The 15,228-nt window shown below is 36.9% G+C and overlaps 1 protein-coding gene across 3 annotated transcripts in view; it reads right to left on the minus strand.

The window, feature by feature from the left end:
* The window catches only part of LOC134211786 (remodeling and spacing factor 1), a 36,893-nt gene that overhangs the window by 9,718 nt on the left and 11,947 nt on the right, over positions 1-15,228 (minus strand). The window contains exons 4-6 of one of the 3 annotated variants that reach the window (XM_062689007.1): positions 11,189-12,546; positions 4,934-7,846; positions 1,531-1,746 (exon numbers count right to left, since the gene is read on the minus strand). In XM_062689007.1, coding sequence (XP_062544991.1) covers positions 1,531-1,746; positions 4,934-7,846; positions 11,189-12,546 — 4,487 coding nt within the window. Of the gene's footprint in view, positions 1-1,396; positions 1,747-4,933; positions 7,847-11,188; positions 12,547-15,228 lie in introns of those variants that run through there. The other 2 variants (XM_062689006.1, XM_062689008.1) reach the window with 2 other exon arrangements.

Raw genomic sequence — 15,228 nt, forward strand, 5'->3', positions numbered from 1 at the left:
TTTTCATACGGCCAGGCCAACTACGCAGTATGTACCGCAGAGATAATTTCCAGATACTGAGCGACTTCAGAATTTGTAAACCCTTAAAGTCGATCCATACCATGAAATCGAGGGGATAGGAAGAAAGCGTGGACCTCCCGTACCAAACGCTTCCAGTTAGTATAAATAATAATCAAATATTATATTAATGAATTTTTCGTTGGGAGCGAAGCTATTTAAAAGTTATGAAATGCTCCATTCGGCAAGTGATGGTTGACGTCGTGCTCAGAATAACTACGTTCACTATAAATAAGAAAAGAAGAAGAAGAAAATCATCATTAGTAGATGGTAACGTCAGCTTCTTTCCTCGGTAACAGATGTGATGACAATTCTGAAAATAAAAGAAGCGCTAGCACAACATTAGAAGATTGGACACTTTAATTATACTCATGTTATTTTTGAAATGCTTTTCCAGACTGCTATCAGAAATCAAGGGGGGTTAAATCCTTGATTTCAATCTAAGAAAAACATTACAGGGACATGAGTATTACTATCTGCGGTTGGGAAGCATCTAGGAAGTTGGAAGGAAGGATTAGTGTAGTATTTACTTAATGACTTACCGACAATTTCATAAGCACTACAGAATTGGAAATTGGGGAAGGTTTTCGTTGGGTCAGGATTTGCCTGTAGCTGGCAATGTGACCGTGGTAGATCTTACCCCGTAACACACCACGTAAAGGTGTCTACCCAGCATTACGGGAAATCGGGTTATTAGCCTGTATCTGGGGAAAAACTCAACTTCGGTATAAAAAGCGTTCTAAGTTTATCCCGGATAGACAATAGAATTGGGAAGTCGGGACTTCCAAACCGAACTTTCTTCCGACGTTTTATCTGTCAAACTAATTGATGCGTTGCGCATCTTTAGGGGAATCCAGCGCACTACTTCCGAATTTGGGAAAGTAGCCTGTTTCTGGAGAAAAATCCAACTTCGGTATAAAAAGCGTTCTAACTTTGTTCCGGATAGACAATATTAGACGATGGAACAACTATTTCAGTTGTTGCTAAGCCATTCATTTTGTGAGAAAAGTCGTAGTTAAGTTAAGCTGTTTTTAATGATTTAATATGTTTCTATAAAAATGATTTAAATTAAATAGTGACAGACAGTCGATAACTGTTACATGTTAAAAGAAGATTTCTTATTCTCATGCATGCATATTTATTACTAATTCAACAGCATTTGCTGGATAGATAATTTGATAATTTGCTGGATGAAATCCAGCTGTCATCAGAAAGTAATGCGATAAAGCTTTGAGAATAATCCATGTAAGATTGAAAACAGTAAATCGGCATTAGGCATCCTAGTTGTGTTGTGCTAGAAACATTTTTCAGGGGTTCATTTTCGGACAAAACAGAAAACTTGTTTTATAATTATAAGTATGTTCTCTTTATACACATTGTTTTGTTCAACAATCGGCTTGTTTCTCAATCGATATTAAGCATTCAACTCGTTCTGTTGTGAACTAAAGTAACTAACTAACCCACTAAACTCACTTGTGCCTTCTGGTTCACTTTGATTATTTTCAGTACTCCCAGTAGTAATTGCTGCTGGTTCAGAAAGTGGTTCTTCAGCATTCACTGGTTCCAAAGTTGTGAAAGATTGACGAGGATGTTCGCTTAGTGTGCTAGTTACAGGCCGAGACGGAGCATTACTGCCGCTCGTATGACTTCCAAACCCGTGATTGTAATCAGGAGGTAGAATATATGAACCTGAAAAGATATGGATTGCAAAAATAAAGTGTATTGCTCTACGATGGATATGGTTCGAATTTAAAGAGAGTTGCAAAAAAAATGCAATAATGCACTATAAGAGGCTCATATTTATAAACCCTATGACAGAGTTGCCACTAGATTCCAATTTAAAATTTGTGTATTTGCTTTTACAAAAGTATTATTTAATGTAGCTAAAATATGAAATATATCGAAAGGCACAATTTGACCGGTATTTTTTTTTTCTAACTGACAAGTTGGGTAGTAACCATAGTGTTGTAACTGCTATTCTATGCAAAAATACTTATATTGAAGTACGCATTTGCCCGGAATAAGGCAAAACGACATATGCTGCCTTATTTTAAAGCACGCATTTGCCCGGAATGGAGCCCATTTGATATGTTCGTTAGGGCTCACATATAATACGAAAGAGCATATAATCCATTATACTCGTTGTTCATATTGGGGGAAGCCCATATGGCATAATGCCGTTTCGCATAAAGCCGTTTGGCATAATGACCATTTGGCATAATCGTTGAAAAGAGTATGAAATGCAATGGGTCGTAAGAGTATATGATTTCCATTTTAGAAGTATGTATTTACTAGAGGCCTGAATAAGAGAAACGCGGATAGGTATGTGCCGCCAATCGAGCAGGAGACCTGTCAAGCAGCCAAAATGTTGGCTCAAATACTGAAAACGGCCAAATTCGATTTTATGCCATTTTTAAATAAACAAAATTGAATGTATTTTGCCTTAGTTTGCAATAAAATATGCAAGTCATTTATAGATTATGAAATGAAATTCCATTGTTTATTGGATTCCATTGTTATGTGATGTGGACGCATAAAATAACGGATTGTGAGATTTTATCCACATAAACCATTTCTTCCTTTTCATGTGTTATTCTATGATGAAGAAGATTGAATGCAGTGTTGGCAGAGTCATATTTTCTATTCGCGTTTCTCTTATTCAGGCCTCTAGTATTTATCTGGAATAAGACAAAAGAGTAGATGACTCCTTTTTTAAAAGTATGCGTTTGCCCGGAAAAAGGCACACGAGTAGATATCCCGAGCAAAGTCTGAAAACGTAATGAGAGCATATAGAAAACATATTTTGATTTTGACATCAAATCGGAATCATAATTTGTTTTCAAATATGAATCATCATGATTGATTACATATTTTGATCTCATTTTGCTGTAGATTTCTAAATTGTATGATCTGACAGCACACTGTGTACTAATTTTGTTATCAGAACCAATATCAAAATTAGTTTTCGATTTGCTCTCATCGATAGCAGGAATAGTTTTCGATTTGATGTCACAGTAAGATTTTTCTGCTGTAGATTTTGATCTTTTAACCGTTAAAACGACCAAAAGGATATCAACCTGAGTTATCAAAATTAGGCAATTTCACAACAACAAAATCAGTTATCGATTTGCTCTCAAGCTTTGCTCGGGTAACTACCCGAGCAAAGCCTGACATCATAATGAGAGCAAAAAGAAAACATATTTTGATATCGACATCAAATTGAAATCATAAACTTAATCATAAACATAAACATCATATCATAAACATAAACATAAACAACACATCATAAACATAAACTTTGATATTCATGATTGATAACTTATTTAGGTATCAATTTGATGTTGATTTCTGAATAATATGAACTGATATTAAACTGATTACTTATTTCGTTATCCAAAACCAATATCAAAATCAGTTTTCGATTTGCTCTCATCGACAGCAGAAATAGTTTTCAATTTGATGTCACAGTAAGATTTTTCTGCTATACATTTTGTTATTTTAACCGTTAAAACGACCAAAAGGATATCATGCTGAGTTATCAAAATTAGGCGATTTCACAACAACAAAATTAGTTATCAATTTGCTCTCCATCTTTGCTCGGGTACTTCTTCAAAAGTATGCATTTGCTCGGAAAAGGTAAAAGAGTAAATCACTCATTTTTTTAAAGTACGCATTTGCCCGGGATAATGCAAAATATCAGATGACTTCTTCTTTAAAAGTATGCGTTTGCCCGGAAAAGGCAAACGAGTAGATAACTACTTCTTCAAACGTACGCATTTGCCAGGAAAAAGGCAGAAGAGTAAATGACTCCTTCTTTAAAAGTACGCATTTGCCCGGGATGAAGCAATTACGAAGTATTTAGTCTAAGCTAGGAAATGGTGCATTCTGGGGATTAGGACATTCTGGGGAATGTCTTTCGGGGGATGGAGGCATTCTGGGAAATGTCTTTCGGGGGATAGGGGCATTCTGGGGAATGTCTTTCTGGGGATTGTGGTATTCTGGGGAATGGTGCATTCAGGGGAATTAATTTCTGGGGAATCACTTTATGGGCAATGGGTTTCTGGGGTATGACATACAATCGCTTATCTTTAATAATCTTAAATTTTAATGCAATTGACAAATTGCTGGAGAGTGTCCGAGTCGATTGATATATAAATCCCTAAAATCCATCGAAAAATAAAGGCGCTAGTATCGTTCGAAATCTTCCCTTTCAGCGTAACGCTCTCGATTTCCAAAAATCTAAATAACACCCAGTATAGTAAAGAAAGACGTAAGTCCTACGTCGAAAGTCATTGGCAGTTTGACAGATGGCTAAGACCTAAGAGAATGAAGCAACATTAATGACGATGATGATCGATTTTTGCTGTAGGTGAATTTTGTCGATGATGCTTACTTAGGAAAGGTTCATCCATGCGCACATTCAATTGTTGTATTTTTTGCACGATGAGTCTTTACTGCTTGAAACCGAATATCTCTCTCATCTATGCTGGATTTCCTATTTATATGGGACAGATATGCGATTACATGCAGTTTAGCTGATATGTGAAAACTAGGGATCCTATATTTAGAGATGTGCGAATACTTTTCCGTCTCTAAAACCGGTATTTTCGGTATCCAAAATTGGCCGGTAATACCGGTATTACCGGTTTCGGTACTATCGGTTAGACCACCCTGAGCTTGATGCATGGGATTCTTGTCAGAAAAATGGTAGAACTGGGGTACCAAAAGTTCACGAGATCTGGATCCGACAGACCTCCTTCCCCCTAAGTGGTTACGTAATATGTGTACGGTCCCTAAATTAGGATTACAGTTCAGTAAATGAGGAGATGCTTCATGAGTTCTAAACTGCAAGACGGAAACGTCTTAAAATACTCACCAGGGTTTGGAAACCGATCATTGCTTTCACTTGGCTTAGTACTGCTGGTATCAAATGTCGGTGCAACTGTGGGTTTGGTTTCCTTCGGCAAGCTGTAGGGGAAATGTTTATCTGTGCGTATCACGCCAATGGAAGGTGGTAAACTTGAATAATTTAGTGCTTTCGTTGGATCGAGTAGTCTGCTGTCCATCGTTGCTTTGTACAAATCTGTTCTGAGAGGAGTGATTTTTTTTCGCCTTCTTCTCCTTACGTCTACAACGCCGTCTTTTAATCCAGTTTCTGTTGCACCGAGCAGCGGACTGCTTGGTACAGGTAGCAACGTTGGAGGAAGGGGAGGAACTGCACACGGAAACGATTTTTTGACAGATAAAATCAGCGGACTTGAATGACTTGGTGGGTCCTGCAAGGGGATTGCTTGTTGTTTCATTTGTTGTAGTAAACTCCCTGTTCCACTTGATGGAGGGTTCAAACTGTGATACACGGGACTTGCGGGTAAAAGTTTTGTTACATTCATTTCACCAGTACTGAGGGAATTTGTATTTGGTAATGCTTTAGACTGAAGGAAATTTACGAGATTACTACATACTGCATCGACTTTTCTCTCAGCTGTTCCGGTATGTCCAGTTTTCTTATCAATTTTGGTGATTTTCGTAGGATCGATGCTATCAAAGTGCCTTACTTTTTTCTTTGATGGACTTTCAGTCGGGCTTAACTCTTTTTCGTTTTCCGCGTCATCTAATTTAAGTTGATGCTGTCCAAAGTCCTCTTCTTCCATTATTTTAGCCAGTTCCTCTTCATTGACGTCAGGATCAGGTAAGTTAGCAGCGAGTTCTTCATCGAACTCATCTGAGTCTAGATGTTTTGAGCTCCTCAAAAAATCAATATCCAAAACCTTAGCACTTTCTATGACTTGTGGTGGTATCGTGGATAGAGCAGACTGCCGATTTTTGTCATTGACATGAAGTGGTTCAATCATAGGTGTAGCAAGTTCCTTCGCAGCAGCAGTATTTTTCTCAGCCAACATACGTTTAATTTCTTCTTGTTTCTTTATGAATTTCTCTCGTTCTTCTGGAGGTGTATCTGGACGATGCACTCCGGGAGTAATTCCATCATCTGAACTTTCAAAATCTTCATCAATTAAATAATGAAGCTTTTTTCCTCTAGTACGCCTTTTATTTGATTCTTCAGTGTTATTTTTTTTATTCGAGGTGTCTGAGTCCGATTCAAACTCAGCAGGCCTTTTCCTGATACCGCTCCTATATGTTCTATCGTCATCATTTTTTTTAGCTTTCTTTTTAGAATTATCATTGTTTCTAACTGGGACGCGACTGACGACTTTAACTTTTGATTTCCTTTTTTTCCAATTATCATCGCTACTATCAGTTTCCGTGTCATTGCACAAATCCTCACTATCGATCTCTTCACTTTCCGTAACATCGTCATCCTCGTTGAACTCGTCTGAATCGTCGAGAATCTTTTTGGATTTGTTTTTCCGCTTACGGATGTTGTAAGCTGCGCTATTATCACTATCATCATCATCATTGATGAACTCCTTGTCTTTCTTTCTGTTGGCTGCGGCCCGGAACTTTTTCGATCTCGTAAATTCCAAAGAGCTTTCACTATCTTCTGTCATGGAAAAGCTTTCTTCGTCTTCTGAAGAAGATATTTGCTCGGAGAAATCTTCGTCCGATCCATCATCCTCGTCTGAGCTTACATCGAGACTGTTCAACTTTTTCTTTTTCTTCATAAAGTTTTTCTTTTGTTTTCGCTTTTCACCTGGGGCAGGCGATTGCGACAGCGCTCGATTGAGTTTTTCTTCTTCTTTCTTGACTGCTTTCACTATATTTCTGATATCTTTACCATGCGTAGGAGGAGAATCTGGGGATTCCAAAGTACTCCGATCGATAGCTGATTTTATGAGATTGTCATATTCGTTTAATTTAAAGCTTAGATTTGACGTGTTTCTTTTTCTCAGCTGGTATATTGGAACATCGTCAGAATCAGTATCATCATCGTCGGATTGCTTGTTGGAATCCCCATCGCTAGACGGTGCAGAATTGTTTTTTGTATGATTACGTCTTCTATTATTTTGATTAGTTACAACTTCTTGATCTGAATCGTCATTTACATTTTCCTTATCCAAACAAGTTTTGATTTGTTCTGATGCAATTTTTTGTCGGAGAGCTTCATCAGCTTTGAATGTTTCGTAATATTCATCAAACTGAAGAAGCTTGGATTCTAAATTTGCTATAAGCTTGTCGTGCTGGCATAACGGGCAGAACCAGTCACCTTCAGGTATGATGAATAGCACTGGTACAAGGCAAGAACAATGATAACCTTTGTCGCACGCATCACATAAAAGTATCCATTCAGGGTGATCCGATTTACCACATTTTTGACAAGAGTGATCCACATCAGAATCTACAGATTCATTGTCGTCATCGGGGAATTTCTCCACTTTGGCAGTTCTTGCTCGTTTCACTGGGATGTAACTCTCATCTTCAAGGTCAGACTCTGGTGAGAATTCATGATCCGATTTTATGGATGGTAAATCCGAATGCTCGGGTTCAATGTAATATTCTTCTTGTTCAGATTCGCTACTACTTTCTGAAGATGAGTTCATCCAAGGCTTGTCATTCTTTTTCTTCAATTTCACCTTGGATTCAGTATGCCTCGAATCTTCATCAGATACGACGTAGTCCTCATCATCATCATCTGATTTTGTTTTCTGCTTACTTTCTTTCTTTTTCTTGATGGCTTCCGCTTTCATCTGACGCAACATTTTTTCCTCAATCAAACGTCTATTCGTTTCTTCTAGAATTTTCTGCTGTGCTATTCTTCTCGATTGTCGAATAGGTGGGGAGCCGTTTTCTGATCTATCGAGAATAACCTGTGATATATCCAGACCGTCAACTGAAAACAGATAAAAACATTTTTTAAATTTAGGGTTTTTTCCTTTGTTTGTCAATGGGCTCGGACCTAGTTGATCCATAAATTTAGGGTTAAGGGTAAAAATAAAATTAAATTTTAACGGCAAAAAAAAAATTTAAACTTTCGCATAACATTCTCTAAGAAAACTGATTTGTTTTTCGATTATATAAATTTATGCCTTTATTTATTATTTCCCACCCTCTTCATCACCAAAAGACCATTGGAAAAAAAGAAATAGATATTTGTTCCGGTCGAATTGTGATTTTTAAAAATGAAATAATTCTACGCTAAAAAAAAACAAAATCAATATTTTCGTTGATATATCTATATATCTTCTTCTTTTTATTTTTATATGGTACTCTTCCAAATTTTATGCCGTCGCAGGGTGGCCACTGAAATTAAATTTTCGAATTCCCGGTTTTTTCCCGCTTTTCCCGGTAAATTTGGTCAAATTTTCCCGGTTTTAATTTAACTTGAAATAAATCAGGGTAAGAGTTTTTATACTTCAACTAGATACTTTATTTTCTGATTGAACTGGAGATCAGTTTTATATCGAAGCAACTGATGATTTGTAACGAACCTTTGAAATAGATACATTAAATTACCAACAACGTGTTATGCGAAAACAGTTTTATCGCAAGGCACACTGAAATTGTGCCATGTAGTTAGTGTTAATCGGCATTTAAACAATATCGTATTGTAATTCTACATTGGCACCTAATTACATTGATTTGATTATTTTATTGGTTGCAGTACATTCGTATTTTTTCTTGCATGCACAACTTTCGTTAGTTTCTGACAGTCCCAATGGAAATTGCATGCCAGTCTAGTATGGTTCTTCCTTCTTAGAGCATAATGTTTACAGAAAGCAATAAAACGTATAGTATCGTATAGTATAGCCGACATATTTTTAATGTTCAGCTATCGGTTTGATTTTATTCAGGCTATTTCAAAGAATACCTTCCTGAGTAACTGATGAAGCTTTTTAAATCATCGCAAAATTATGTGAGGAAAGACACAGTTCTTTCTTATAACGTAAACTGAATTCAATCACAGTTTTAAACTTAGCAATGAAGTAAGTAAATAACTGTATAACTGTATATTATAGTAATTGGAATTACTTTATTAAAAATCTACAGTATTTTTAAACAACTAATTTGAACACAGATTTAACGCGAAGACAATCTTCGTCTCCGATCAATATGATTATTTAGTTTTCTAAAAAAGATTTAAACACATTTTAGGCAATCAAAACATTCGATTCGTAATTTATTCAATTTTACTTTCTGAATTCCTAAAATTAATGTCTAGAAAGTAAATCTTAAATTTTTATTGAAAACTTTGAACGTCCCAATTCAATATTAGTATATTGAAATGTCCTAAGCTTTGGAACTTATTAATTAATCCCCGTGTAACAAATTAGAAAACTATCTTAGAGTATCTCTTTCACCAACATAACCTTCTATTATATTACGTTAGTTGTGGAAAAATACTAAACAAAAGATATTTTACTAAACAAAAGATTATATAGCAGATTTTACAATATTACAGACATATTCACCTAGTATTAAAAAAATACCATTTTCAATGATTTGTAGAATTTTCAAATATAATTCCAAACAACTTTTAAACATGTATTAAATATATATATATATATATATATATATATATATATATATATATATAGGTATATATATATATATATTATTTACCATATTCATTTTTTTTCGAATTCTGTGCAATTGGAAATTATATACAAATAACAGAAGTACAAAGGCAAGCTTGGACATTAGAAGAATAACATTCATTCGAAAGAATGAATATTTCGATATTCGATTCTATGCTTTTATGCCTTTTAATTATGTTGACATATGGCCGGGGTTCTATTAAATCACACCAAACGCCAAAAAAGTACTCATATTCTTGCCCAAGATTTTAATTAATAATTTCCGTTCCCTTTTACGTACAAAATATCACAAGACAGTCAAAAAGCCGCTTACTCGAAATTGGAATCAAAATGATCCTGTGACAACACAAACTGGATCTGGGAAAAAGATCTACTTATTTTTTATGCCTCACACATTATGTACTAAAATCATATAACTCAGTTAGAATGCGATTGAATAATGAAAATTAAAGAGTAAATCTTTCCCTTCTGTATCAACTTTATTAAAAACTTTGAAGAATTCTGAATGTAAGTTGTCAAAAAATATTTTTCCCGGTTCATGTTCTGAATTCCCGTTTTTTCCCGCTTTTTTTCCCGGTGACTTCAATTTCCCGTCTTTTTCCCGCTTTTCCCATTTTTCCCGGTTCGGTGGCCACCCTGCCGTCGACTAGCACCAATTGCAAGGGAGTTCGTGGGGCAATATCAGGCGGGTTTTATGGGCGAACGCTCCACCACGGCCATTCGCCAAGTACTGCAGAAATGCCGCGAATACAACGTGTCCACACATCATCTATTCATCGACTTCAAAGCCGCATATGATACAATCGATCGGGACCAGCTATGGCAGCTAATGCACGAAAACGGATTTCCGGATAAACTGACACGGTTGATCAAAGCGACGATGGATCGGGTGATGTGCGTAGTTCGAGTTTCAGGGGCATTTTCGAGTCCCTTCGAAACCCGCAGAGGGTTACGACAAGGTGATGGTCTTTCGTGTTTGCTATTCAACATCGCTTTGGAAGGGGTTTCATTTTTGTTCAACCCTTCAAGTGACTTCACAGGAGTGAAGTTTTTTGAAGCTGTTTCTAGAACATATCCAATACATTTCGATTCTTGCGTTGTAATTCGCCATTAGGCGATAACAATACTTCCGCCGTACCAATAAGCATTTGTTTACTTTGCTCGATAGACAGACGGTTTGACAGTTCAGAAGGTAGAGTTGGCTTCACTCTTTGCGCAACTCTATATATAATAGACTCTAAGATAACTGTGTGAAAATTATTCTTACATTACTCGCATAAAGTGCAAAAAGCGTAATATGGATCAGATCATGTTTATGAGAAAATATCTATGTTTTTGTAAACCTCTATTTTAAATGCCCATTTTTTAATGTAATGATTGTTTATCAATAGATAAAAAAACACTAATAAAGCATGATAAAATTTCAATCAGTCTAAAATATATATATGCAGACTTTTTGAATTTATATCATATTTATTAAGTGTCAAGTCTTTTATCGGACTATAATCTTATAATGTGCGAAGTTATTTTAGGGATTCTATTACTACAGTAAAAATAACCGGGGTGCTCATCTTGCCATGGGTAGCGATCCTATCCCGTTCTACCTAACCTTATACTACTTAAATTATTATACTCACCTATTCCGGATTTCGCCTTTCTTCCCTTTTTAGACTTTTGTGGTGATGCCGTCTGATCAATTACAGTTGAAGAAGTACTCTCAGTGTCTGGGTTATTGGGGTTTGCATTAGTTTCCTTTTGCTTGGTAGTATTTTGATCGGTTCGTAATTTGGGACTGTGTTTGTTGTCCTTTAGTTCTATTTCAGGTGAAACCATTCCACAATCAATTTGCTTCTCCTTTTTTGGTATCAATATCTCATCGGAGCTATTTGAGGTTTCACTGATGTTGCAATCTGTAACAACGTTATTTTTTTCAGGATTTACAATCCGCGATTCGGATACAGGGATGGCCTCTGTTATTTCATTTGAAGTGTGTAATGCTACTTGTTCGTCTGCACTAAAATCATTCTTTTTCTTTGTATCAATATTCAAATCCGATTCTTCTTTTTGAGATTTAGGCTCATTTAAATGATCTTCTGTTTTTATGAAATTGTCTGAGTGCTCTATATTGTTATCATTAGTTATGATACATTTTTTGCTTTCTTCAAGCGTAGCTACTTGATAAGATTCAGACTTGTAACTTTTGTTTATCTTCTTTTTTAAAGGAAGATCATTTTTCTCTGTTTGGTCAAGATCTTTCGAAACTTTTTCATCTGTATGTGCGTCATCACTGATTTTAATGTTACCCATTTGATTTTCAACCCCATTTCCAAAGCCATACACGAATAATATTGGTTCTTCTATGACTTCACTGAATATGGGGTGAGCCTCACAATCAGCTCCGGAACCTTCGCCACGTACCAGCATCATTGGTTCCTCCACTACGTCATTTGAAATGTTTCTGCAGTCTTCTGAATTCTTTGATTGCGCATCTTTTTCTTCTTCTTTATTTTCCGACAACTTCTTTTGATCATCTTTATTTTGAGTTTCGTTTAAATCGTTTTCATATTTTACTGTTCTTTCTTCGTCGTCTATATGTTTTAATGTATTTTCATCTGCTTTTTTGGATGCTTCATTTTCATCTTCTTTATTTTTTGAATTTTCTGTAGCATCGTCATGTTTCGCGGCTTTTTCCACATCTTTTAATTTTTCTACAACCGATTCTTCCGAACTTGACTCATTGCTTTTGAGCTGGGTAGGTTCCAATATGGCATTAGATGTTGCATTACCCACTGTTTCTTCAGCTTTCTTATAAACTCTCCTTTCAATGATAAGAGAGGTCTCTTTGGCGTCTTGCTTCAAAGTCGATGAATAAGCTCCAAAGTTCGATAAATTACTGTTACTACTAGTATCTTCATCTACCATATCTTGTGATGGGGTTAAGACAAGCTCATTATTCTTGAGTTTATCTATCAACTGCACAACTTCTTCCCGATTACTGCAATGAAACAGAGTAGAAAAAATGGTAATGATTCAAATATATATTCGAAACGGAAAAAAAATGTGTTCATTGAGACCTATTTGAAAGAAAACTGAATTAATCCACCTAGCGATGGCGGTGCCTTTCTCGTGCATTATAAAATGTGATGAGAAAAAAACCCAGATTAATCCACCGTTGGTGATGCCTTTTTCGCATTTAGTTGAGACACCAATCGTTCTCAAATTCAATAGTGACCAACAAGGGTTTGTCCCCTGTCGAAAAAAACTTGTTGCGAGAAAATCGGCTAAGGATTACTATACGAAAAATTGTCTAATGTTTTAAAGCTTTTGTGCACACACATACACGCACACATACGCACGGACCGACAGACAGATTGTGCCAGAGCGCCAATTCGAACCCATGGGGAGACGCGTATAGGGTGGTGATGGCCAAAACAAGAGGAGCACTGGCACCTCCCAAGCGATGCCCAACGAGGCTGAAGCCGATAATCGAAGTATGTACGTAGAGAAAATTTTGGCTGTTACGCCTGTCAAAGTTTTCGATCTAAGGTCACTGGATTTTTATAGTGATAAAAAATAAGGAAACTGTTCTTCGGTTACACCGATACTTAGTGGCTCTTTCACTGCACAGATCGAGTTAAACACCAAGTTTATAGAGAGACACAACTGATACGGACGTTAGTTTATTTGGTACTACTTTACGTTACATTCAGGCAAATCTTGATTCGATTGTAGTGTATGCAAGATACCTATATTATTTATACGGAGAGAGCAAATCTAGAATTCTCGCTATCATCATTTAGGATGATGATTGTTGTAGAGTGGGTTTGGTATCGATAATACTCATAAGGGTTCGTTCAATAATTACGTAAGCATTTTACTTGGTTTTGGTTCCCCCCCCCCTCTTGTAAGATTTCTTCCATACAATTTTTTTTTGTTTATGTGAAGAATAAGATCTGGTGGTGACGAAATCGAGGTGGTTGAAGAATTCGTGTACTTGGGCTCACTGGTGACCGCCGATAACGATACCAGTAGAGAAATTCGGAGGCGCATAGTGGCTGGAAATCGTACGTACTTTGGACTACGTAAGACGCTTCGATCGAATAGAGTTCGCCGCCGTACCAAACTGACTATCTACAAAACGCTTATAAGACCGGTAGTTCTCTACGGATACGAGACCTGGACGATGCTCGTGGAGGACCAACGCGCACTGGGAGTTTTTGAAAGGAAAGTGTTGCGTACCATCTATGGTGGGGTGCAGATGGCGGACGGTACGTGGAGGAGGCGAATGGACCACGAGTTGCATCAGCTGTTGGGAGAACCATCCATCGTTCACACCGCGAAAATCGGAAGTCTGCGGTGGGCCGGGCACGTAGCAAGAATGTCGGACAGTAATCCGGTGAAAATGGTTCTCGACAACGATCCGACGGGCACAAGAAGGCGAGGTGCACAGCGGGCAAGGTGGATCGATCAGGTGGAGGACGATTTGCGGACCCTCCGCAGACTGCGTGGTTGGCGAAGTGCAGCCATGGACCGAGCTGAACTTAGTCTGATAATAAATAAATAAAAAGCAAAAAAAAAATGTATCAAATATAACAAATAAGGTTTTTAAGCTAGTAGTTTACTGCCGTTATACGCATAACTGTCCCATGTACATAGGAAATATCAGCAAACATGGTACAAATATGCGTATGACGGCAGTTTACAGCACATTGGTTTAGATACTAAGGTAAGCACTAAGGTAAGCCTGTCATGTAGTATATAAACAGAATTTTAGGTCAATCAATACCCGAAACGGTATAAGCACATCTGATCTAATTATTTATCATCAGATTTGTATGTTATAATTGTTTTCTATACGGTTTTCCATGGATTTAAGTTCAGTGATGTTCATGTTCCATGCAAGTCCGTTAAAAAAACTTGCATGCAAACGCCATCTCCACCAGTTTTAAGTCACCAAAAATTCAACAACATGCGGGTAGAGGAACTGGGATATGAAAACGTAGAATGAAATATAGAGATACTAGTCAGTTTGTAAATATATGGTTCATTTGACTTTTAATAAAATATCCATTATTTTTTCATTTTATGCTCAGCATTTTGATTTTTTTTTATCAATCTACTTCCAATGGACCACACGTATAATCTGTTATTATGTTGCAATTGTGTTTTGTTTTGTACCATTGTGGAGGAAGTAGATCTTTAGCGACATATTGAAGCGCATCAAACGGAAGGCTTTCAGATATTTGATTAAAATATTTATTTGTTTGTTTATTAATTGGAACTAAATTCAATTTTATTGTCATATCGGTCTCGTTGCTGCTCGTATAGAGGAAGGGAGCAGCGTGTTTGCGAAAGCAGATGGGAAAGAAACGGAGTCCGAATGTTATCGCTAGGCAGCGACAGGTGTGAAAATGGTTTGAAATGTGTTGAGGTATGCGAGGGTCATTTGAGAATAATTAAATTATTGATGCGTCCGTCTTTGCCGTAGGGTAAAAGACCCAATAGTGGAGGAACTAAGCACGTTCCACCACTGTTTCTTCGCTTACACCACATCTATATTTCATGTCGCTTACACGCTGCTCCCTTCCTCTATCCAGTTTTCCGCGAGCGGTAATGGCCGCCAGCTTGCCTGCGGGTTAGTCTCTGATTTGACGTTTCTGGAGGTCAACTGCACCCA

Source organism: Armigeres subalbatus, chromosome 2 (genome assembly GCF_024139115.2).
Source record: "Armigeres subalbatus isolate Guangzhou_Male chromosome 2, GZ_Asu_2, whole genome shotgun sequence".
Classification (NCBI taxonomy): domain Eukaryota; kingdom Metazoa; phylum Arthropoda; class Insecta; order Diptera; family Culicidae; genus Armigeres; species Armigeres subalbatus.